The following is a 23,649-nucleotide window of genomic DNA, read 5'->3' as shown; positions in this document are numbered from 1 at the left end:
CGTTAAGGTGCCTGTACATTCCCAGGGGAAGACATTGGTTGATCTGATTTGAGAAGCACTCACACTTCTTTACCAATCAGTGTGGCAGGTGATGAAGTACTATGATGGCCTCATGTGGTTATGTGGCCCCATTGTCACCCAGTGGAGTAGAGGGGGCAGTTCCTCAAAGAAACTGGGATTCTGTCACCCTAAGATGGGGAAGATGGGCCACAAACAAGAGCTGTCTCCTCTGGTCAGGCCTCTCAGTTATGAAGGAGGACAATCCTTGCTTGTCTTGGGGTTAAACACACTTACAAACCGCTGAGCACAGCACACACTGCACTGCTTCTCTCACTGTCTTCCTCGGGAGTGAGAGGGGGTAGTGGGCTCTTCTGTCCTTTCCCCCACTAACCTCAGGTCTACTCCTCCACAGGACAATCCTAGAGGAAAATGAACTTCACGCTGGGCCTGGGCCTGCTGCTGGCCGGCTTCCTCACTGTAGAAGGTCTTCTGAAGCCTAGCCATTCCCCAAAGCATCATGGCGCCATGAGCCGGGCCCAAGAGCAGCAGGGCCGGAGGGCTGCCCAGGAGCTCGCCCGGCGGAACCTGGGCTTCGGCTTCAATCTGTACAAGAAACTGGCCGCCAACAGCCCCGGCAAGAACATCTTCTTCTCCCCCGTGAGCATCTCCACCGCCTTCGCCATGCTGTGTCTGGGCGCCCAGAACACCACGCTGGCTGAGATCAAGCAGGGTCTCAACTTCCAGAAAATGCCGGAGAAAGACCTTCATGGGGGTTTCCATTACCTTATCCAGAAGCTGAACCAGAAGGCCGAGGGCCTCCAGCTGACCCTTGAGAACACCTTGTTCCTGGACCAGAGGCTGCGGCCAGAGAAGAGGTTTATGGCGGATGCCAAGGACCTGTACAATGCAGACAGCGTCCCCACCAACTTCCAGAACACTGAATATGCTCAGAAGCAGATCAATGACTATGTCAGTAAGCAAACCCAAGGAAAAATCAATAACCTGGTCAAGAATATAGATGCTGGCACTGTGATGCTTCTTGTCAACTGTATTTTCTTTCGAGGTAAGTCTTGGGACAGCATGGCATGGAAAAGAGAGCATGACCAGTAGACTTAGATTAAAAACCAGGGTTGGCCACTTGCTTGCTCTGTGACCTTGATTCATAAGTGATTCATCTCTCAAAGGCTCACTTTTCCTATCTGCAACATGAGCACCCTGCTAACTCATAGGGCAGTCATTGGTATTCGAAGCAGAAATGTATGCGCGATGAACTCCGTGAAGTCTAAATTATTCTCCACGTGCATTTTCTCATTACTGATTGTCCTAACACAGCACTGGTTACAGAGGCTGCAGTGACATTCTTTTCCTCATTTCTTAGAAAAGGAAAGTGGAGTTTAGAGAGACATTAATCAACTTACTCAGTTACAAAGCTAGTCAATGGAGGTGAGAACTCAAACCACTTCTCTTGGCCCAAGAGATGTGCACTTCATTCCGAGTAGACCCCCGGGTTGGGGATGGTGATGATGACCACTTTGGTGGTTGCTTTGATCTCCTGTAGATTCTCAAGTCTCTGGGTGAAAGACTGAAAAGGAAGATGGAAGAATATTCCTAAATCCAAGCATCATTTCTCCCAAAACACACACCTACACGCTCACACAAAAGGTTGGCCAACATAGTTAAGAATCAGAGGCCAACAGCCCTCAGGCCACACAAGATTACTGCTGGGTTGTCAGCAGCATGGTTCTGAATATGGAAGTTCAATTCTCCCCAAATCCACAGGGAGATGGTGGCAGCAGCGGCGGAGAGGAGAGGGGGAAGCAGTGATAATCTGTCTTCCCAAAGCAGAGGAAGAAAGGGGAATCTGGAAATCCCCTTAGCCCCTAGATCCCCTAGATTACAAGACCCCTGGTGATGATGGTGCAGATGATGACTAGCATTCACTCAACCCATACTATACATCGTCAGTCACTACGCTGTGCTGCCTTTTCCCAGGCTCACGGCAGCACTAGGAGGCCCTCATCCATATTCCCTTTCCAGATAAGGACACTGAAGCCCAGGGAGGTAAGACACCCAAGGTTACCCATCTAGAACAGTAGAGGGAGAATTTGAACGGTGGGTCTTTGGAAGGTAGTGAAAAGACCCAGGTCTGGGTTTATGCCAAACAGCATCAAAGACTCCTCAGGGTAGAAAAGGAGAGTCCCAACACTCAGCTCTAGGAGTTCACTGCTCTTCCGCAGACTCCCAAGGGCAGACTGCCCCACACTTCTCTTGGTCCCATGTGAGAGCAGCAACCCCAGGGCTGACTTAGCATAAAGCTGGGCATTTTCACTCACTTCAGACCCAGATCACCCCACTCCGTATACTGGTCCCCTTTGCTGGACACAGTCCACAGCCTCTCTCACCCTCAGGAGCACTGGGCTCAGGGCTGCCGGAAGCTCCCCTCTTGGCTCAGCAGCCCCAGGCCTGGCTCCTGTGGGAACAGGTCATCAACTCCCTGCGCACAGGAAGTCCTGAGGGCATGTCCTGAGGACAGGGATTCCTGGAGCTATGTCCTGACATCCCAGAGCCTCCAAACCCGTTCCTTGAACTTCAGCATGAGGACGGAGGCCAGTGCTTAGCGGGGGCCAGTCCCTTCTCCTCCTTCGGGACCCTCACACCGCCTTGTCCTCCTTCCATCTGAAGCCAGGTGGCTACACGAGTTTGACCCAAAAGCAACGAAAGAGGGAGACTTCTTCTTGGAGGAGAACAGGCCCGTGAAGGTGCCCATGATGTTCCACGGGGGCATGTATGCCGTGGGCTACGACGAGCAGCTGGGCTGCACCGTCCTGGAGATGCCGTACTTCAACAATATCACGGCCACCTTCGTGCTCCCCGACAAGGGCGCCATGCGGCGGGCGGAGGAGGCCCTGACGCTGGACACCTTCGACAGGTGGAAGAAGCTCGTCACGCGGAGGTAAAGGGCTCTGGTGTGTGCGCTTCTTCCGTCCTCCTCCCTTCCCTTCTCCTCTCCCTCCTTTTTTCTCTTCGCCTACTCTTTCTGCTTCTCCTCTCCCAGGTCCCCTGGGCTCTCCCCTGTCCCTGTCTCCAGGCCACACATCCGTCTGCTCCCCCAGTTCCTCCCTGGATGCCTGAGACGTCTCAGTCCCGACGTGTCCAGAAGGAACATCCCCATCCCCCTGGGGAACCTCCTCCAGCTTCCGTCCCCTCCAGTGGCCACTCTGCCCTCCTAGCTGCTCACGTTTAGAACCGTGGGGTCCTCCCTGACCACCTTCTCCCCCGGCCCCTCATTCAGTCTGCCAGGGGCCCCATCAGCCCCATTAAAATGTAACTGAAATCTGATCCTTCCCACCGCCTCTGTGACCGAACACTTCCCCTGGCCTCCCAGCATCACCTCTGGGCCCTGGCTGCACACCCAGAGGATTCCTAACAGAGCAGACAAGATGGTCCTTTCAACCCTCAGCAAGACCACACTGCGTCCCTGCTCAGAGCCCTCTGCCACTCTCCTTTTCACCAGAAAAGGAACAAAACCAACTCGCCTCCTTTGCCTCCATGCAGGGCCCACACCTGCCCTTTACCCAGCATTCCTGGCTCCCGTGAGGCCATCTGTGTTTTCCCTACCGCAGACTGCCTGTCTGCGCATCTATGCCGCGCTGACTCTTTTTTCAAGTATTATTCTATTGTTTAAAGTATTACAGATAGCAGTACACATGTCTCCTTTCTCCTCTGCTGACTTTACCACCTGTCTTCCTGCTAGAGCGCAGGCTAGGGCATGGGCTGCTGCCCGTTCCTCTCACAGATGTACCTCAGCCATGGGCACGGCAGCTGGTGCTTAATAAACACTTGAATGACTGGATGGGTGGGAAGGTAAGTTTGGGAGTCACTGAGCCTGTCTCTGGCATTTAAAGCGATGCCAATGGGTGAGATCCCCAGGGAAGGAGAAAGGAGGAAAGAGATAAGAAGACCAAGGCTGATACTTGAGCATCACAGCAATGTGACAGGTGACAAGGTGGAGGCAGCCTAGGGCGAGAGCGGAGTGGCTGCTGAAGGGAGGAGAGAGCTGGAGGGCACGGGCTTGGGTGGAGTGCTTTGAGATGGAAAGATGGCGCGGCCAGCATGGCTCAGTGGTTGAGCGTCAACTTATGAACCAGGAGGTCGGGGTCATGTTCTCGGTCAGGGCACATGCCCAGGTTAAGGCTTTGATCCCCAGTGTGGGGCCTGCAGGAGGCAGCCAATCAATGATTCTCTCTCATCATTAATATTCCTACTCCTCCCTTCCTCTCTGAATCAATAAAAATGTGTTTTTAAAAAAGATGGAAAGCTGGATCAACTGTCTAGTGCTGGACCCCTGAGAGCTCGCTGTTGGGTCCGGCAAGCACAGGTCAGCAACTCTGGGAAGAGCTGTGGGGCAGCATGTGGAGGTGACGCCTGGTTAGAGGGGGGTGGGCGATGATGGGAGGAAGTAGAGGAAGTGGCAGGTACACTGTGCTGTGAACGAAAGGAAAGATGTGGCCTGGGAGCTGGAGAGGTGACTCAGAGCCAACGTAGATGTTTTCTTTTTCAATATGTTTTTCTTGATTTGAGAGAGAGAGAGAGAGAGAGAGAGAGAGAGAGAGAGAGAGAGAGAGAGAAACATTGATGCAAGAGAGAAACATCACTCGGCTGCCTCCTGCTACACCCTGCCTGGGAACTGAACCTGCAACCTGGGCATATGCCCCAACTGGGAATCAAACCAGCAGCCCCCTAGTCTATTCGATGATGCTCAACCCACGGAGCTACCAGCCAGGCGCCAACAGAAGTTTCTGTTTTTAGGTCGGGGGCTATTACAGCAGGGCCTGCTCCTGGGAACGGTCAGGTCCACACCGTTTATGGAGGGTGCGGGGGCGGAAGGAGGCAAAGGTGGGCCTGGGCTCTTGGAGAGGCCAGCAGAAATGGTCCAGGGCCAGAGGACAGGACTCCACGGCCCACAGGCTGAGAGGCCCCAGGTCCCACCCAGGAGGAGGTGCAGCTGCTAACTCCAGGGCTAGGGAGGAGCGTGTGCTGGTCGCTGAGCATGAGCCTCTCCCTGCCCGTGGGCACCGTGGGCATCACCGTGTCCGCCCGGCGGCTTAGAGAGTGAGTGCAGGCCTCCCAGAGGCTGTGACCGGTTCCACCAGCCGGGAGCCAGGCCTCGCTGCCGCTGGTGTCAGCCTGCTGGCGGGTGGACTGGCTCGGGGCGGGGGCATGGGGAGGGCTGAGAAACCCTGTGGCTGAAGAAACAGCCTGAACTTCCGCGTCTGGGAGGAACGTCTCGCTCCCCACCGGCCTGGGGCCTGCCCTCACGCTGTCGCTTCGCACCCTAGGGTGGTGGACGTGTTCTTGCCCAGGTTCTCCATCACGGGCACCTATGACCTGAAGAAGACTCTCTCCCACCTGGGCATCACCAAAGTCTTCCAGGAGTACGGCGACCTCACCAGGATAGTCCCCAACCGAAGCCTGAAAGTGGGCGAGGTAAGCCTGCCGGCCTGGGCATCCCCCTGGCACAGGGAGCCGTCACCGAGCGCCCATCCCAGTGCCCAACAAGCCAGAACGCCACCCCGTCAGGCCGAGCTCGCCTCCAGCCCCGCCCCTCCAGCCACGTGCCCCAGGGGAATCGGACACTCCCAGCCTCATGCCTCAGGCTGTGCAATAAGAATCCGTTCCCCGGCTGGTATGGAAGTGGATTCAGTGCAGGAACATGTGGTGAAGGCCCAGAGCACAGACAAGGCCTCAGAACGGGTCTCGGCTGAGCCGGACCCCCGCTCTCGGGCCTCACCGGCCTGTGGGAGGAGGCGGTGTCCATGGTCTGTGGGAGGAGGCGGTGTCAATGGTCTGTGGGAGGAGGCGGTGTCCACGGCCTGTGGGAGGAGGCGGTGTCCATGGTCATGGTCTGTGGGAGGAGGCGGTGTCCATGGTCTGTGGGAGGAGGCGGTGTCCGTGGTCTGTGGGAGGAGGCGGTGTCCATGGTCTAGTGGGAGGAGGCGGAGTCCATGGTCTGTGGGAGGAGGCGGTGTCCGTGGTCTGTGGGAGGAGGCGGTGTCCGTGGACTGTGGGAGGAGGCGGTCCATGGTCTGTGGGAGGAGGCGGTCCATGGTCTGTGGGAGGAGGCGGTGTCCATGGTCTGTGGAAGGAGGCGGTGTCCATGGTCATGGTCTGTGGGAGGAGGCGGTGTCCGTGGTCTGTGGGAGGAGGCGGTGTCCATGGTCATGGTCTGTGGGAGGAGGCGGTGTCCATGGTCTGTGGGAGGAGGCGGTGTCCATGGTCTGTGGGAGGAGGCGGTGTCCATGGTCTGTGGGAGGAGGCGGTGTCCATGGTCAGTGGGAGGAGGCGGTGTCCATGGTCTGTGGGAGGAGGCTGTGTCCGTGGTCTGTGGGAGGAGGCTGTGTCCGTGGTCTGTGGGAGGAGGCTGTGTCCGTGGTCTGGGGGAGGAGGCGGTGTCCGTGGTCTGTGGGAGGAGGCGGTCCATGGTCAGTGGGAGGAGGCGGTGTCCATGGTCATGGTCTGTGGGAGGAGGCGGTGTCCATGGTCTGTGGGAGGAGGCGGTGTCCACGGTCTGTGGGAGGAGGCGGTGTCCATGGTCTGTGGGAGGAGGCGGTGTCCATGGTCTGTGGGAGGAGGCGGTCCATGGTCTGTGGGAGGAGGCGGTGTCCACGGTCTGTGGGAGGAGGCGGTGTCCATGGTCATGGTCTGTGGGAGGAGGCGGTGTCCGTGGTCTGTGGAAGGAGGCGGTGTCCATGGTCATGGTCTGTGGGAGGAGGCGGTGTCCACGGTCTGTGGGAGGAGGCGGTGTCCATGGTCTGTGGGAGGAGGCGGTGTCCATGGTCTGTGGGAGGAGGCGGTCCATGGTCTGTGGGAGGAGGGTGTCCATGGTCTGTGGGAGGAGGCGGTCCATGGTCAGTGGGAGGAGGCAGTCCATGGTCTGTGGGAGGAGGCGGTGTTCATGGTCTGTGGGAGGAGGTGGTGTCCATGGTCTGCGTGAGTAAGAGCTGAGCATCTGCCTGTCTTGGGGCAGGTCCCAAGATTTATCAGATGAAATGCAGGGCGCCCAGGTAAGTTCAAATGTCAGATAAGTGACAATGTTTTTTTTTATTTTAGTGTAAGTCTGTCCCAGATAGTTCATGGATGTACTTACACAGAAACTCCATCATTTACCTAAAAATAAAACGTCACTGGATGGCCTATTTTATCTAGCAATTCTCCTAGTAGGTTAAAAGGGAGCTGAGGGGGGGGAAGGTTTCAGCACGCAGAAGTGGGTGGGAGGAGCTTTGGGCAGGGCCTGTCAGGGCTGAGGGTGAAGGTCAGGTCCATGGGGAGGCATCCGAGTTGCCACCTGAGCTGGCAACCAGCTCCAACCCAGAGTGCTTTCCAGTTTGCAAGAGGAAGGAAAAGAGCGACTAGAACCTTCTCACCTTCAACTTCCCTGCAGACGTCACAGAAAGGGTCACCAGCCACCCTCCTGCAGGCAGCAAGGAGCCGCGCGGGGTCCCTCCGCAGCTGGGCGCCCTCGCTGGGCCTGTGGGCAGGGCTCTGTCCGGCTTATGAGACGGAATGACCCGTGTCAGCGTTCCCCAGAAGCCACCCCTTTCCCCGTGCCGATCGCCTGGTGCCGATGCTGGCGGTACTGGGCTGGTCTGCAACAGCCGGCCGGCATCTGGCTCCCTCTAACCGCCCACCAGCCAGCCATTGGGGGGGGGGGGGTGCGGAAGGAGAGTGAGGGGCCAGAGGCCTCGGGGAAGGACAGCACCCTTGAGCCTCGTCCATGGGGCTGAGGCTCAAAGACACTGTTGGCCTTCACAGATTGGTTTCCCTGTAACCCCCAGGAAGGACAGCACCCCTCCCCCCGCCCGGCCCCACAGGGCCGCTGCGTCTCCTTGCTGAGCACCCTCAGTGCTGACAGGTGGCAGCGGGAGGCCGGGAGGCGGCACCAGCCGTGACTGCTGAGCTCAGCCACTCGGGGCGCGGCCTCTCCCTCTGGGAGCCTCCGCTGACCTTGGCTCGCCCGGGTCTCCGGGTCCCGTGGCAACACTGCCCCACTGACCCCGCTTCCGGTCCCGCAGGCCACGCACAAGGCCAAGCTGAGGATCGACGAGAAGGGCTCGGAGGGGGCCGCGGGCACCGGCATGCAGACACTGCCCATGGAGAGGCCCATGACCTTCAAGCTGGACAGAGCCTTCCTGCTGATGATTGCGGAGAACCTCACCCCCACCATGCTCTTCATGGGGAAGATCGCCAACCCCGCCGGCTCCTAAGGAGGGTGCCGCCCCCGTCCTCCCCGGGGCTGCGCGCCAGGGGCACGGCCCCGCCCCGCCTCCCCGTGAGCCCCAAGCAGGCCCACGGCGGCACTGCCCTCCCGCCTTCACACCTGGGAGCAGGCACCCTCCCCGGCTGGCAGTGCTCCCTGCCCCCTGGCAGCAGAGGAGTGCTGCGATTTAATAAATATCTAACGTACTGGCTGTCTTTCAAACAGAAACTGAGTCCGAGCTCTCGCCATTTACTCATCTCCCCTTTAAACTAACTTTGTTCAAAAGGCAACTACTGCACGTCTTAAACGTCTTTCTGCTGAATTCCTACTCCACGGCCATACTTTATTCTGAGAAACAGAAAAGGAGGGGGAAGGCGGGGTGGGCAGAGGGAGACTCTACCAAACAGAGGAACGGCAGGTGCCCAGGGGGCAGGCGGCAGGGGGCATGGACGGTGAGCGGCAATGGGGTGCCTGTGGCCGGAGGCGCAGGCGGAGGCAGGAGGGTGGGAGGGGAGGAGCTCGGCCTGGGGCCCAGGAGGCAGCAGGCCTCACCGGAGACGGTGACAGCGCCGCGGGTGCCAGCCGGAGGGCGGCCAGGAAACTCACCTGCGGAAGGTTTTCCCTCGAACTGCAGGCTGGGCCCACGCCCAGCGCCTGTCCTGGTGAGGGCTTGGTGTCTGTGCTGACGGGGAGACTGACCAGCCAGCCCCGTGTCCCAGCCGCCTGCCCTCCGGAGTGCCGCTCTGCTCTGGGAGGGAAGCCGGGCCTGCTCTTCCCGAGTCCGCAGGGCACCCTCTGCGCGGCCGCCTCCGCTCTGCTCAGGCGCCCTCCACCCACCCGATGCTCTGCTTGCCCCCCCCCACCCCCCGCCCCACACCCGCCAGGTGTGACTCACCTTCTCCTCCGTGAGGCCTTCCCGGCCACATGCGTGTGGACTGGCCGACCGTGGACCGGAGGAGTGGGCATCCTGACTCCTCGTAACCAGCCCACGGGCGCCTCTCCCGGCGGGGCCTGTGGGCGGCTTTCTCCAGCCCGCGCCCGCCGGCCCCTCCAATAGCCTGGCCACCCCACTGGGCGGCCGAGAGGAGTGAGGCTCGGAAGACACGTGTGGCCTGTGGCCCACAGCCAGGCCCGGAGCTGGGAGTCTCTGGGACAGCTGTCCACTCACCCAGCAAGTATTTGCTGAGCGTCACGCTGTGCGTGGACGGCATGTACGGAGCTCCTGTGCCCGTGGCCGCTGTGGGAACTGGCAGGCACCAGCGCCAGGGACACAGCGGGGCAGCAAGTGGAGCAGGTCAGGCGCCTGGAGGGCTGGCGTGCTGGCGGCGGTCAGGCGGCCTCCCTGGGAGCGGCACTCCCGCTGGGACAGTGAGTTCTGAGCTTCTCCTCGCACCCCCGGCCTCGGGGGCCTCTGGCCCAGGAGATGCCACTCAGGGGGCTCGGCCCCAACAAGGGTGAAAGTGCCCAACACCGGAAACCAGGGCTCAGAGGCCCACCTGATAGAGGCAGCTGGTGCCAATGTGCCACCTCCATGTTCATCCTGCAATGGGTCCACTGAGCCACCGGGTATTTCCTGAGCATCTATATGAGCCAGGCGGTGCGCCAGTCAGGGAAAGCCCAGTGACAGGGGTCACACGGCTGGCTTCGTGCACCGCGTCAGTGCTCAGGGTGACAATGGAGGGGGGGCGGTGCCTGGCCAAGGCACCTCTCTCTGGGAAGCGCTCTCTGCTGCTGCTCACTTCCCAGGTTGCACTCATTCCATGACTGTTCCCATGACCCGGGCACCAGCCTCTTCGATTTTGTACCATTTTTTGCTCAAGGTTGGTCTTTAAATCAGCTTTAGAAAAACAAAAAAGAAATGTGTTTAAACAGAAAAATTAATATCAAAGCCCAGGATACATGCCACAAAGAGAAGTTAACTAAACACACACACAGAAAACAACCCTGATTAAATCCCACCGAGACTGGTACTGCTGCAGCCGGGCCGGAGGCCTGCTCTGCTTTGGTGAACTGAATGTCAGCTGTAATGGAGAAATAAGTAACAACTTAAAAATAAACTATAGCCCTAACCAGTGTGGCTCAGTGGATAGAGCGTCGGTCTGCAGACTGAAAGGTCCCAGGTTCGATTCCAGTCAAGGGCATGTACCTTGGTTGCGGGCACATCCCCGGTAGGGGGTGTGCAGGAGGGGGCTGGTTGATGTTTCTCTCTCATCTATGTTTCTAGCTCTCTATCCCTCTTCCTTCCTCTCTGTGGAAAGTCAATAAAAATTTAAAAAAAGTGGTAAGAAGATCTCCATAATCCGGCGACGGGACAGAAGCATTCACGTGTGCGAGGCAGGCAGGGGATTCCAGAGTGAGGGCCACCCTGGCCGGGAGCTTCTGAGAAACAGGCGTGGGCCCAACCCATTTCCTGGAGGCTCTGGGGTCCCGGGAGCAGGAGTTCTGAGCTGGGGGATCCTGGGGAGCTGCCCGGGGGCAAGGGCAGAGCTTGGGGGGAGAGGGGGCAGGAAGACCCAGGGCCCCGCCTCCCACGTCTTCTGGTCTTTCCCAGGAAAGTGACTGCGTAGCTCTTGGTGGGGCCTGGGACTCTGCACTTCAGTGAGACCAGTTTCTCTGGACGATGAACCACGCTTGGGAAACCCTAGGCTCCTGACTGTCACCTGCTTCAGTACCGGGGGTGGGTGAGTCAACAGAGCCCAGCCCTGGGGTTCCCGCGTCTTCCCACGCCCTCCCGGCACTCTGCGCCTCGTCCCAGCACTCGCGGATCACACTCCCTGCTCTAGAGGAAATCACCGAGGTCCAGGCTGTCTGACTGGGACAGACACACAGGAAGGTAAACTGCAGGGGGCACTCCGGTGTGGTCTGCTCCGGGGAGGGCGGGCTTTCTGGGGGACTCGGGAAGGTTCTGGAATGGGTGATGTGGAAAGACCCCGCAGGGTGGAAAGGCCTGTCAGGTGGGTGAGTGGGGAGGGGGGGGTGCGTCTAGAGACAGAGTCATGTGAGATCCAACAAGGGGGTGGTGGTGGCAGGGCTGCATTCATTCCCTTTTACTGTGTCCGGCCTTCTGCATTAGATGTAGTTCACAGAGAGGGAGTTACAAATGCTTCCGCCAGTTTTCATTATTTCTTCTAGTTTTCTGGTCTCCTCGGCCCCTTAGCCCAGAACGCCTGCTGCCCGCGGCTGACTTCTGCGTTTGTCTGGAAGATTGCTGGGCTCTATCTCCCCTCTCTCCCTTCACGCTCTCCAGCGTAGATAATTCCTATGGCTAGCTTCAAGCTCACTGAGCTTTCCCTCTGAACCTCTTCCCTGAAACCTAGCCAGTGAGCTTTTCATTTTGGATACTGAATGTTTCATCCCTGAGAGTTGGATTTGATGCTTTTTCACAGTTTTGACTTTTCTCACATGAGACTGAGGGGTTCTTTACTTAAGCGTGTTTTAAGCAGATGTTTTCCAGTTCTTGCCTGTTAGTTTCACAATCCCAGCTATCTCTGGGTCTGTTTCTATTGACTGATCTTTCCTTCTGGTCTGGGATCACATTTTTCGATTTCTTAAAACCTCCAGTTATTCTGTATTGGATGCTGGTCATTGTGACGTTCTCCTTTTTTGGTCTGGACTTTTTACTTTTATTTTTATTTATTTACATTAGCCTAAGCTGTTATTTTAATATATATATTTTATTGATTTTGTACAGAGAGGAAAGGAGAGAGAGAGAGAGTTAGAAACATCGATGAGAGAGAGTCATCGATCAGCTGCTTCTTGCACACCCCCTACTGGGGATGTGCCCGCAACCAAGGTACATGCCCTTGACCGGAATCGAACCCGGGACCCTTCAGTCCCCAAGCCGACGCTCTATCCACTGAGCCAAACTGGTCTCGGCAAAGCTGTTATTTTATTATTGAGTTGTTGTTTTTTTCTAAATCTTTTTTCTGAGGATCCTTGAACAAAACTGTCTTCCTTGGAAACCAGAAGCTATAAATACATCTAGAGCTGCTCATTTTCACCTTCCCCACCTGAAAGACAAAACCTCCACACAGAGCGGAGGACAGCAAGAAAGCACCCCTCTGTATAGTGCGCTGACACCTGTTTTGACTGTTAACTAAATTACTTGCATGTTTTCAAGCCCCATTAGCGGATCTAGAGTAGCTTTTTAAATTAAATATGCTCTTATGGATTTCAGAGAGGAGGAGAGAAGAGAGAGATAGAAACATCAATGATGAGCATCATTGATATGCTGCTTCCTGCATGCCCGTTACTAGAGATCAAACCCACAACCCAGGCCTGTGCCCAGACTGCAAACTGAACTGTGACCTCCTGGTTCATAGGTTCACCCCAACCTCTCAGCCCCTGAGCCACGCCGGCGGCCAGAGTAGTTTTAAGCCAAAGTCAGCTCAGCCCTCATGTCAGAATGCAGTATGTAGGCTCTCCACTAAATGCCGTAGGTCCATGGTCAGCAAACCGCCGCTCACCAGCCACATTTGGCTCTTTGGCCCCTTGAGTGTGTGGCTCTTCCACAAAAATACCTCGGCCTGGGCAAGTCTATTTTGAAGAAGTGGCATTAGGAGAAGTTTAAGTTTAAAAATTTGGCTCTCAAAATAAATTTCAATGGTTGTACTGTTCATATTTGGCTCTGTTGATTGATGAGTTTGCCGACCATTGCCCTAGGTCTCCTCACCCTCACTGACCACAATCTAAGTGTCTTCCCATGTTATGTGAACTCTGGGAATTGTTCCCTTACACCCAGCAGCTCCTTGTCTTGGTTTGGGGGCTCCGGGGATTTATTATTTATTTGGGGGCTAGCCTCAGAGGACTTTGCTTTATGGCGCAGAGCTCAGCTCAGGTTTGGACTTGGCTCGTGCGCACTCCCACCACACAGCGGGCTTCCTGGGCTTCCTCAGACAGCACCCACTCTCCTGGGCCCAGGGGGCCTGCCTGCCGCTCGCCTAGGCTCCTTCCCTGGTCTGTGCGGGGGCCTGGTGCAGTGGGGGCCAGGCATGGCAGGGATCCCCTTTTCCGCATCCCGCACGAGAGAGAGATGAACGAACTGGCTCTAAGTGGAGGCTGCCAGGGATTGAGAAATAATAGAAAGAAAGAAAGAAAATGCAGAAATAGATTTAAAGCTGGGAGCCAGGTGGGACGCCATTCTCTCTGATGGAGAGGCAGCGACGGTGACCCTGAGACCACAGAGCACATTTATTTTATACCCAAATACCAGGAAGTAACACCAAAACTTAGGGTCAAAGGAGTTTATTTGCATTCTTAAGTAGGCCCTAGTTTGCCTGAATTTATATATCTAGTCCCGCCCCTGCCAACATCTAGGCTGATATGAAGGCCAAGCTGATTACACCGTCCGCCATCTTGGGGAAATGTGTATCTGAGCCTCGGCTCTGCCAGTCGCCTCGGATTCAGATGACAATTTAAGGAAAATGCCCATGTGCCTTCCCAGGCGGCCCTCTGCAGGTCAGAAAGTGCCCTGGCAGCAGCTGGGCATTCACAGGGCCCCCGCATCATCCTTCTCCGCCTGTGCCGCCCAATGTCTGATGGTTTCTTTTGGCTTTCTTCAGTGTCTCAATTTTTTAGAAATTTTTCTAATGGTTTATAAGTCCCAAGGCAGTTCCTTTGCCTTGGCCAGAAGTGTAAGGCAACTCTGATGTAAATGTGAGCATACCTCTCACCTCAGTTAGCACTGAGACGCCTTGGAAGAGTCTCTCTTCCTCATTTCCAGTCAGATCCACCCTCAGGAGTAAGTTACTCATTTATATTTCCCTACTCATTCAGCCACGCATCAAACACTCCCTGAGCCCTGAGTGTTGGCCATACAGCGCTGTACAGGGAGAACAAGAGAGGCAACCACTGCCCTAACCGGTGTGGCTCAGTGGACAGAGCGTCCGCCTGCAGACTGAAGAGTCCTGGGTTCGATTCCAGTCCAGACCTTGGTTGCGGGCACACCCCCAGTAGGGGGTGTGCAGGAGGCAGCTGACTGATGTTTCTAACTCTCTATCCCTCTCCCTTCCATTCTGTAAAAAAATCAGGCTCCATCCCCAGTAGGGGGCGTGCAGGAGGCAGGCGATCAGTTTCACTCTCACATTGATGTTTTTCTCTCTCCCCCTCTCCCTTCCTCTCTCTCTAAAAAAATTAATTTGAGAAATTGTAAAAATAGAAAAAAGATGGGGCAGTAGCAAAAAGGAAATGAGCTCTCTGCCGTGTCATTGGCAGTTGTTTCCCTTGATGGGCAAGACCTCAGTGTATTTAAAATCCATTGCATCTTGAGCTAGCTGACGGAGCATTAAACCCTGGAGCAATGGGGCTTGTCCTGGGGGTGGGAGTGGCCAGGGAGGGGTTGATGGGGGAAAAGGAGACATATGTGATACTTTAAACAATAAAATAAACAAGTAAGCAAACAAATAAACGAATAAATAAATGCAGAAGAGAGAGGTATAGGGCCCTGAGATGGAGGTGAGGGCTGCTTCTGGCTCCAGGAGGAGGGTTGATGGAGGGAGAGGAGGGTGGAGGAGGGGAGGGAGGTGGTGAGGAGGGGTGGGGGAGGGAGAGGTGCTGGGGAAAGTAGGGTATGTCTTTGGGGGAGGAGGTTGAGCTGGTTCCTTTTCTGAGGGGCTCTCTTCAATGGGGGGTAAAAGGCAAGGTCACCTGGGGTGTGTGTCTGTGTGTGTGTGTTTGGGGAGGGAGCCCATGCTCAGGACATGGAGAGGGCTGAGACGCTCCCCACAGGCAGTGGCAGTGAGTGACGGGTGCCATGGCAGCAGCAGAGGAAGACTGTGGGCCAGAGGGCCTTGCCACTGTCACAACCGCCAAGGCCCAGGTGTGGAGGGGTTTGGGATGAAGGGAAGCCTTTGACACCCAAGCGGGACTTGAAGGCTGAGGAGAGCAGGGGTGGGACCGAGTGAAATGCGACCTTCCCAGGAAACGAGACGTCCACGGGCCCAGGGAGGAGGACTGAGGTGCCGGGTGCCCGGGCCCCTCCCAGGCCAGTGGGAGCCGGAGGAATCCGAGTGGGAGAGTGACGCATGAGGCCTGCATCTGGGAAGCTCAGCCGTCTGCGGGCGGAGGGTGACGAGGCCAGTGGGGCTGAGCGGTGGAGACAATGGCAGGTGGCCCGAAGGGGTGGCGGCGGCAGGGAGGGGTGCAGATGGGGCAGGCACGGGGAGGACAAAGTGTCCCTGTCACCCTGACTGCAGAGCCCCAGGCCGCAGCTCAGGCTGGGAGAGAGGATGCCGGGAGACAGAAGGGCAGCCCTGAGGCCAGAGCTCGGGGGAGAGGCCGGTGGAAGGGGGTGGGAGCTGCCTGCAGCCTGGGCTGAGCATGTTTTCGGGAGCAGAAGGACCTGCCTCTGGGTCCTCGGCCATGGAAGCCCTTTGAGGCCACCGCCCTGAGGCCCAGAGAGCACCAGCCACGTCCTGAGCTCACATGGAGGCCGGCCATAGCAGGAGGACAGGCCAGGCCGTTCACCAGCTGAGCCCAGAAGGGCGACCAGTCCAGGCTGGCCTCCCGCCCAGCCCGGGCGTCGCACACAGCAGGCCTGGGGCACAGAGCCAGACGTCCTCCAGCGGGGCCACGTCTGCTGATGGCGAGGAGACGCTCTGGGAGGCAGAGCCGGTGTTAGCAGGTGTCCCTGGGGGCCCCCAGCCCCCCACCTCCCGGAGACAGGTGCTCTGTGCTGCCCCACCCCAGGCCCCAGGGACCTCTGCCCAGGGCGCCGCTGGCCGTCTCTCCTTCAGCCTCGTCCCTGCTCAGTTACACACACCAGGGGCATGCCTGTCCCTTCCCGCCTCCTGTGCCCACTGTGGGCTCCGTACAGACTGTCTCACCTCCTCCCGGGGCCGGGGCGTGGGCGGGAGGAGGCCACGCAGTGCACAGGGGATTGCACTGGCTGCTCCTCAGACACGGCGCATGGCGGGTGGCGCGGGAACGTGTGGACTTGCTTAGGCTCTGCCTCTGGGTCGGCACCTGGTCCACTCACTCATGGTCAAGTGGTCAGTCATTACGATCCACGCTGGCCAGCAGACCCCAGCCCATCAGGGGGTCCTGCAGGCCCACGTTCCCCTATGGCCTCCCGAAGACCCTGGCCTGTCACGGAGCTCATCACAGGGCTGAGTGCCGTGGTCCTCCCTCCTCACTGCCCTCCTCGCTGTGCAGACACTGGCCCAGGCCCTGCCAGCTCCGGGTCACGCACCGGCTCCAATACTGTGCTCTCCTCGCCTCCGGCCGCTCCAGGTGAGTAAAGCAATGGTGACAGCACAGCTGCCCGCACCGTCCTTGGAAATGCCATTGGCATTGAGGCAGGCCCTGCACCCACCCTCCAGGGCCCCACAGCCCGGAATCAGCTGCACGCTGCTGGGCTGATTCTGCAGCCTGTCTCCCCTTTCCCCCCTCTGCCCCCCCCAGTCCCGCCCCTCTCCTCCAGCCTCTGTGGGGCTGAGATTCCGAGTCCTGGAATCTGCTGACTGTCCTGCTTGTCCCCATTCAATTGCTCGCTGGGTGGAGGGCTGCATGGCCTCTGGTTCAGGGGCCAGCAGCCCGGCTTACCTCCCCTCCGCGTCCTTCCCTCTCTTGCAGACTTACTTCATTCCCAAATGGCACCTTCCTTTTACCAACTTTTCCTAGTGACTAGCCTCTGGGCTGCGATGTATGGTGTGTCCCCACCCAGCGCCCCCTCAGCGGGGGGCCTCCCGGCCTCCCAGGTGGCCGCCAGCAACACCGCCTTCGCCCTCCGCCTGTACCGGAGGCTGGCGCTGGGCGCCCCGGGCGAGAACGTCTTCTTCTCCCCGGTGAGCGTCTCGGCCGCGCTGGCCATGCTGTCCCTGGGCGCCCGCGCGGCCACCAGGCGCCAGCTGCTCCGGGGCCTGGGCTTCGACCCCGCGCGCCTGCCGGAGGCGGCCGTGCAGCAGGGCTTCCAGCGCCTGGTGGGCGCGCTCGGTGCCCCGCGCGCGGGCCTGGCCCTGAGGATGGGGAGCGCCGTCTTCGTCAGCAAGGAGCTGCCGCTGCGGGCCGGCTTCCGGGATGGCGCCCGGCGGCTGTATGGCGCCCAGGTCTCCTCCGTGGACCTCTCCAGCAGCTCCGCCGCCCGGAGGAGGATCAACAGCCTCGTGGAGAAGGAGACCCAGGGGAAGGTTGTGGACCTGATCCGGGACCTGGAGCCCCAGGCCGCCATGGTCCTGGTGAACTACATCTTCTTTGACGGTAAGACACGGAGAGGCTGGTTTGGATGGTAACGTTGTTCCTCCCCAGTCCGGTCAGGTAAGCCAGCTGGACGGACGCGGGACGGCCGGGAGCAGGGGCCCACGGTGGGACTGGCTTTGGGACCAGCTGGGTGCATGACCTTGGCCATCCCGGTTTATCAAGTACAACGGGCTCCTTCGCTCCGTCTGTGTGTGGCCGGATTGTGTCCTGGGGGCTCACATCAGGCTCCTGGGCAGCCCACGGGAAATTTTTTTCTGGAAATGACCTTGGGAGAAAGGACCGTATCTCCTGGCCCTGCCTGTAACTTTTCTGTTTGAAAAAGTTACTATTGTCAGTTTCTTTAATAGATATATTCCCATTGTGTACTACTCCTTGTGGGAGTTTTGGCAAATCACGTCTTTCAAGGGATTGGACCATTTCATTGGTTATCGCCGTGGTGGGCACAGAGCTGTTCACAGCGCTCCTTTATTCTCTTCCTCACGTCCACAGGCTCTGGAGTGGCGTTCCTTCTTTCACTCCTGATGTCACCGCTTTTATTCCTGAGTGTGGTCCATACTTAGTTCCTCTATAAGCCAAATACGTTTTGTTGTAAAGGCTGGATTTTTAAAATACTGTAACGTGGCAGCTCTGAAATTCCGATTCTCACCCCCTGCCAAGGGTTTGTCTCATGGCTTGTGGCAGGAACTGTGTTTGGTGCTTTTGCCGAACTAGTTTTTAGTCTGTTCTTGGTCATGTGTGGCCGCTGACGTCTCCTCTTGGTTATTGAGATGCTCAGCTATGACTGGGCAGAGGTTTCTGAGATGCCTGGCACACACAAGCCTCCCATCTCTGCAGAGGCCTTTGTGTGTACAGTGGGCATGCCATCAACACCCATCAAGGCAGCTCATAACTCTAAGTCCCCATTCAGTTTCTGTTTGTGCCAGCCTTCAAGGGCCCCTGGAGGTAAGAGCTTACAGCCGTCCATGTAGCGTTACACGTGTTCGTTTCACACATCCATGTAGCGTTACACGTGTGCACCGGAGCTTTTCAGTTTCCATGGACTTCTCTTTCCTTGGCTTTTTCTTCTAGATTTTTTATTCGTCTGTTGTTTGTCCCATCTGCTATCCTGCTCCAGGCAACTGAGAAGCGGAAGCACTTGCCTTTAAGTGCTCCTCACAAAGGCTGCCTGGCCTGGGGGACACGTGCTTTTCCGCTGAGTGAGCCCCAATCCACTGGCCAGTGGGGTCTCCCAGGAACCATTACAGTCCAATCATTGTGAGCCCTTGGGAATGAAGCTTGGAGACTTCTTCCTGTCTGTTCCTCTCCCCCAGGCACTCGGAACACAGTCTGCTCAGCTAGAGAGAGGAGGGTGAGAGTAATACAAGTTAAAATGCCACACAGTTTACTGTTCTCATGGAAATTCGGCCATTTTTCTTGAATGGTCTCTCCCAGGTTACCGGGAGCCCTTGCTGAATTCCCCGAGTTCCGCAGAAGCCGGCTCTGGCTGTTTCTGCCGCTCTCCTGCTGCCTTTACGGCAGGGTGACTATGCAGAGGCCCTCACCCTGCACTTTTCAAATGCCACCTCCCCCACCACCCTCTGTCTGTCCTAACAAGCCCTTTGGTTAATCGATGGCTATCTCCAGCCTCAGAAAGCCGCACAATTTGTCAGCGCCGGTAACCCTCTTTGACTAATTTTCCCAAGGAAATGGTGTTTTGCACTGGTTGAGCTCCCAAGCAGACCCAATAGGACAGCTTGCCAGTTAAAATACCACACAGCTGACCATTCTTACAGACATGTAGCTGTTTTTCTTCAATAAATGGCTTCTCAGTGAGCCGAAGGCAGTGGGTTAGCTTCCAGAGTTGTAAAACTGGTCATTTTAGCCACTGTGGGGAGTTTCCTCTCTGTCTTCATGCTCTGCCTTTCACCTCAGTAATGTAAGGTGACCAGACGGCCCGCTTTTGGCGAGACAGTCCCGCTTTTGAACAATTTGTCTTGCTTCCTGCGGCGTTATAGAAAAGTCCCGATTTTTGGAAAGAATCTTACACCGATGGCGCTGTGACCCAGGACTCTGCTTCTCTCTCTGTGCAGCCCAGTGGGAGAAGCCCTTCAACCCTGCGTACACGAGTAACATGTACCCGTTCGTGGTGGGCAGGACCACGGTGAGGGTGCCCATGATGCACCAGGTGGAGCAGTTTGCCTTCGGGGAGGACCCGGAGCTGAACTGCTCGGTGCTGCAGATGGACTACCGGGGGGGCGCCGCGGCCCTCTTCGTGCTGCCCCGCCCCGGCGGGATGCGGCAGCTGGAGCAGGCCCTGTCCGCAGCCACCCTGGCCAAGTGGAGCCGCTTACTCAGGAAGAGGTGGGCACCTGTGGCTGTTGGCTGGGGCCCGAGGCAGGGGACGGGGAGCGTCCGAGGATGAGCAGAGACCGCGAGGCAGCTGAGCGAGCATCTCCCCTGCAAAGCGAGCACCGCCGGCTGCAGGCAGGGCGCGGCGCCGGGCGTGAGTTCTCACTGAGCTTCACGGGCCCCTGGCGGGTGAGGAGAGCTGTCCCCCCCTCACAGGCCCGGAAACAAAGGCCCCCGAGGGGGAGTGAATTACCCAAGGCCACGGCGCACCCTGCCTCTGAGGACTGTTCTGAAACTGCAGCCGCTCCGTGCCGGTGGAGCCCACCCCCTCCGCCACCAGGCTGGCGCATGCCAGGGCAGCTTCCGTAAAGACAGACAAACCCCATCACAAATGAGGGTGATAACATCACTGAGCTCAGAGGATGCTGAAAAGATAAAACGAGTTCCTTTTTACCAAGGGCTGAGCAGAATGCCAGGGAGAGAGTAAGTGTCCAGTCGATGTCAGCTATGATAGCATTATGATCAGTTCTGTGGTTATTATGGGGAGGATCCAAGGATGCCAATCATAAGATAAAAAGGAGTCTTACGTCTGACCTCTTAGCAATATCATCCAGGAGGAGAGAAAAGACTGGATCGGAGGTACTGTAGTTCAGAAAAGACAAAGGTCAATGCCAGGGCGGGGCAGGCAGAGTGCTGAGCAGCTTCTGAGCAAAGCGAGGTGACTTCCAGCTGGGGCTGAGGGGAGCCTGCAAGGAGGCGGCGGTTTGCCCCACAGGAATGAGAGAACAGGAGGGTGAGGGAACTCACAGGGGCTGGGAAAAGGCCTGCTGGCAAAGGGAGCAGCACTAGGAAGGTGTGAAGTGGGGGCTCGAGAGACACTGCAGAGTGTTTCTCAGATTTCTTCGGTTCGTAGCTTGCAACCGGGGCTGGATGGAGGCAGAGGAGCCAGCGTGGGGGTGTCCTTAAAGAGACAGGGCAGAGAGAGGAGGAAGCTGGCCAAGCCAGCCAGTGCAGGACACAAGGCAGGGAAGCGAGAGCTGCCCACTGTGCTCAGGTACAAAGAACCCACCAGTGAGCAGCACCACCCTCTGTGCTTCCCTTTCTGTGCCTTGTTAAGCACACGCCTGGGCAAAGCACTAACAGTAAGCTTTCCCACCACTGACACGGACAGGACGTTCCTGAGTGTGCCTGAGGCAGTGCCTGGCACACAGTATGTTCACTCCTGGTTCAGGGACACTATGCCAAGGGGGGCAGGCAAGCGCCAGACCCAGGGCTGTGCTAACATAGCAGCCAGCAGCCACGTGTGGTTATTAGATTTAAGTTAATGAAAATAAACTTAAAAATGTAGTTTCTTCTTGGCCCTAGTTGCATTTTAATTGCTCCATCGCCACACGTGGCTGGTGGCTGCCGTACGGACACCACGGACAGAGGATATTCCCAACTGTGCAGGAAGTTCTATTGGACTTGGCTGCCCACAAGGGTCAGCAGCGTCTGTCTCCGGAAGGGCTGGGGGTGGCCTCTGGCCTGGGAGGAAGGCTCCCTGCCATCACTGCTTGGCCTCTGCCACAGGGTCCCGGGTTGAGGACCCTTCTCTGCCCTGCCCCTCCCTCTCTAGGGGCCTGTTTGCCCTCTCTGTCCTCCTCAGGGCTGGGCGTGCTCCCCTTCAGCTCAGCCTGGCTGGCTGACTGGCACCTGCTGGCCCTTCAGCAGCAGCCAGCAGGCCCTCGCGGGAGCAGAGTCTCCTGAAACGCCACCGGGAACAGCTGGGACCGGGCCTGTGCCCTCACCTCTGCCTTTCCCTCCTCCCAGGTGGATAGAGGTGTTCATCCCTAAGTTTTCCACTTCTACCTCCTATGACCTGGAGACCGTGCTCCCCAAGATGGGCATCCAGGACGCCTTTGACCAAAATGCCGATTTTTCTGGAATCGCCAAGAAAGGCTTCTTGAAAGTTTCCAAAGTGAGTTGGTCAATGAGAAGATTCGCATCGAAGCCCGAGTGGAAAGGGCCCCTAGAGACCCACTGCTCGAGTCACTCACCCCCTGACCCGGAAACAGAGTCGCCAAGAGGCGAAGAGACTTGTCTGTGGCCGAGACAGGCCACATGGCATGGCGGCCCGGCCTGCCGCTCCGTGGCCATCACACCTCCCACACGCCATTACCCCTCACTGGACAAGTGTTGGGCGGCAGTCCCCTGAGAACAGCCCCGCCTGCACCTGCTGCAGATGAGCAGGTGCCCGGCATTGCCCCCCACCTCCCCGGAGCCCAGGCCCTCACACCGACCCGAACGTGGCTGCCCACGGGCATTAGTGCCCTGTGATGTCAATCAAGAAAGAAAAATAGTAAGAGAGGGAGCTGACCTCCAGAGTGTAGGATATTGGACCTAACCATTCATATTTCTGATTCTCTTAAAACAAATCATTGAGCCCAATTCCCAAGTAGTCAGACCAAACCTCTACACACGATGGGCACTGGGCCGTGAGCACCCTTTACGTGCAGGGCACCGTCCAGGTTCCCCATGGACCCCTCGCTTCTCGTCCCCCTGGGTTACCGAACGCCTGTCTGCATGTGTTTCTGACCCCTCACCTAACGTTTATTCTCCTAACAGATTACAATGCTCAGGAGTGGCCCTGGGCCACTGAACAGGCCCTTTGTCACTGGTGTCCAGGGAAGGAGTACAGATTCCACAGGATATGATGGGCAGCTCGGGCCGGGTGGTTCAGTGGGTTGGAGTGTCATCCCATACACCAAAAAGGCTGTGGGTTTGGCTCCTGTACAGGAACCTAGGTTGTGGGTTCAACTCCCTGGCAAGGGGTACTTGGGAGGTAGTAGTCTCTCTATCTACCCCCCTCCTCTCTCTCTAAATCAATAAACATGTGGTTGGGTGAGGATTAAAAACATGATGAGCACTAGGGACCCATGTGCACACACGAAAACAATGACTGTAGCTGCTCGGAGGTCCAGGCCTGAGGCTGAGCGGAGCAGGAGCCCAGTGTAAGGGCCTCTTGGCCACAAGAGGCGTAGAGGCGGTAGTCAGCCACACCCCGCTGCCATGGCCCCGCCCGGCTGCGGCCATCAGTGTGGCAGGCACACTTCCTGGATCTCCTTCAATTCGCCACAGCCCGTGGGACGCATGCAGTTATTACCGTCCTTCCGTCCATCTGGAGAGTGAATAAATAGCTTGCCACCATGCATGGCGGAATGGGACTCACACCTAGGTCTATCTGGGCTGTACTGGTAACCAGCCAACTCCATGCCTGAGACCACGGCAAACCTCCGGCCAGGCATTAGGCCTCTAGGGGGAGGGGGACAGCGGGGGGAGCAGAGGTGTCCCCATTCCCAGGCAAAACACCAAAGCCTGGTATTTTTAAACCACGTGGGCGTCTGTTTTTCCCTCGGCAGGTGGCCCACCAGGCGGTGGTGGAGGTCAGCGAGGCGGGCACCAAGGCCGCGGCGGCCACGGCCACCCAGCTCACCACCCGCTCCAAGGACAGCTCCCCCCGCACCGTCTGCTTCAACAGGCCCTTCCTGCTGCTGATCGCCAGCAGGGCCGCGCAGACCACGCTCTTCCTGGGCAAAGTGCAAGACCCCACCCGGTTCCCGGCGGGGAGAGGCCTTCCGCGGAGGACACACAAACAGGCCACGTAACGGCGCACCGGAAATGCACAGGCCGCGGCTCACTGCGCTGTGGGACCCAGCGCGGGCCCACGGCGGGCCCACGGCGGGCTCTCACACGATGGTAGGCGTAGCAGACCCCCGGGCCTGGCCCAGGTGTCCTTGGGTGTGACCTTGAGCGTCCACGGCTCCCACCTGGGCTTAGCTGTGCCTCACAGTCAGTCAGCCTGGGAGGGCGGAGCTGTCCCCCGAGGGCTC

The 23,649-nt window shown here is 57.7% G+C and overlaps 2 protein-coding genes across 2 annotated transcripts in view; both read left to right on the top strand.

The window, feature by feature from the left end:
- The window catches only part of SERPINA12 (serpin family A member 12), a 21,205-nt gene extending 5,334 nt beyond the window's left edge, over positions 1–15,871 (top strand). The window contains exons 2-6 of the mRNA XM_036425811.2: positions 413–1,063; positions 2,683–2,953; positions 5,340–5,487; positions 8,073–8,280; positions 15,860–15,871. Of these exons, the coding sequence (XP_036281704.1) occupies positions 430–1,063; positions 2,683–2,953; positions 5,340–5,487; positions 8,073–8,264 (1,245 nt within the window). The 5' untranslated portion in view covers positions 413–429 and the 3' untranslated portion in view covers positions 8,265–8,280; positions 15,860–15,871. The remainder of the gene's footprint in view (positions 1–412; positions 1,064–2,682; positions 2,954–5,339; positions 5,488–8,072; positions 8,281–15,859) is intronic.
- Positions 10,770–23,649, top strand: LOC118712246 (serpin A9-like). Its single transcript, XM_045577207.1, has 5 exons — positions 10,770–11,090; positions 16,829–17,452; positions 19,522–19,792; positions 21,590–21,737; positions 23,179–23,649. The coding sequence occupies exons 2-5, from the start codon at positions 16,846–16,848 to the stop codon at positions 23,422–23,424; spliced, it is 1,272 nt and encodes a 423-aa protein (XP_045433163.1). The 5' UTR covers positions 10,770–11,090; positions 16,829–16,845; the 3' UTR covers positions 23,425–23,649.

The sequence above is a fragment of the Pipistrellus kuhlii genome, unplaced genomic scaffold (assembly GCF_014108245.1).
Source record: "Pipistrellus kuhlii isolate mPipKuh1 unplaced genomic scaffold, mPipKuh1.p scaffold_m20_p_85, whole genome shotgun sequence".
Taxonomy (NCBI): Eukaryota; Metazoa; Chordata; class Mammalia; order Chiroptera; family Vespertilionidae; genus Pipistrellus; species Pipistrellus kuhlii.
This window is presented reverse-complemented; position numbering and strand designations above follow the sequence as displayed.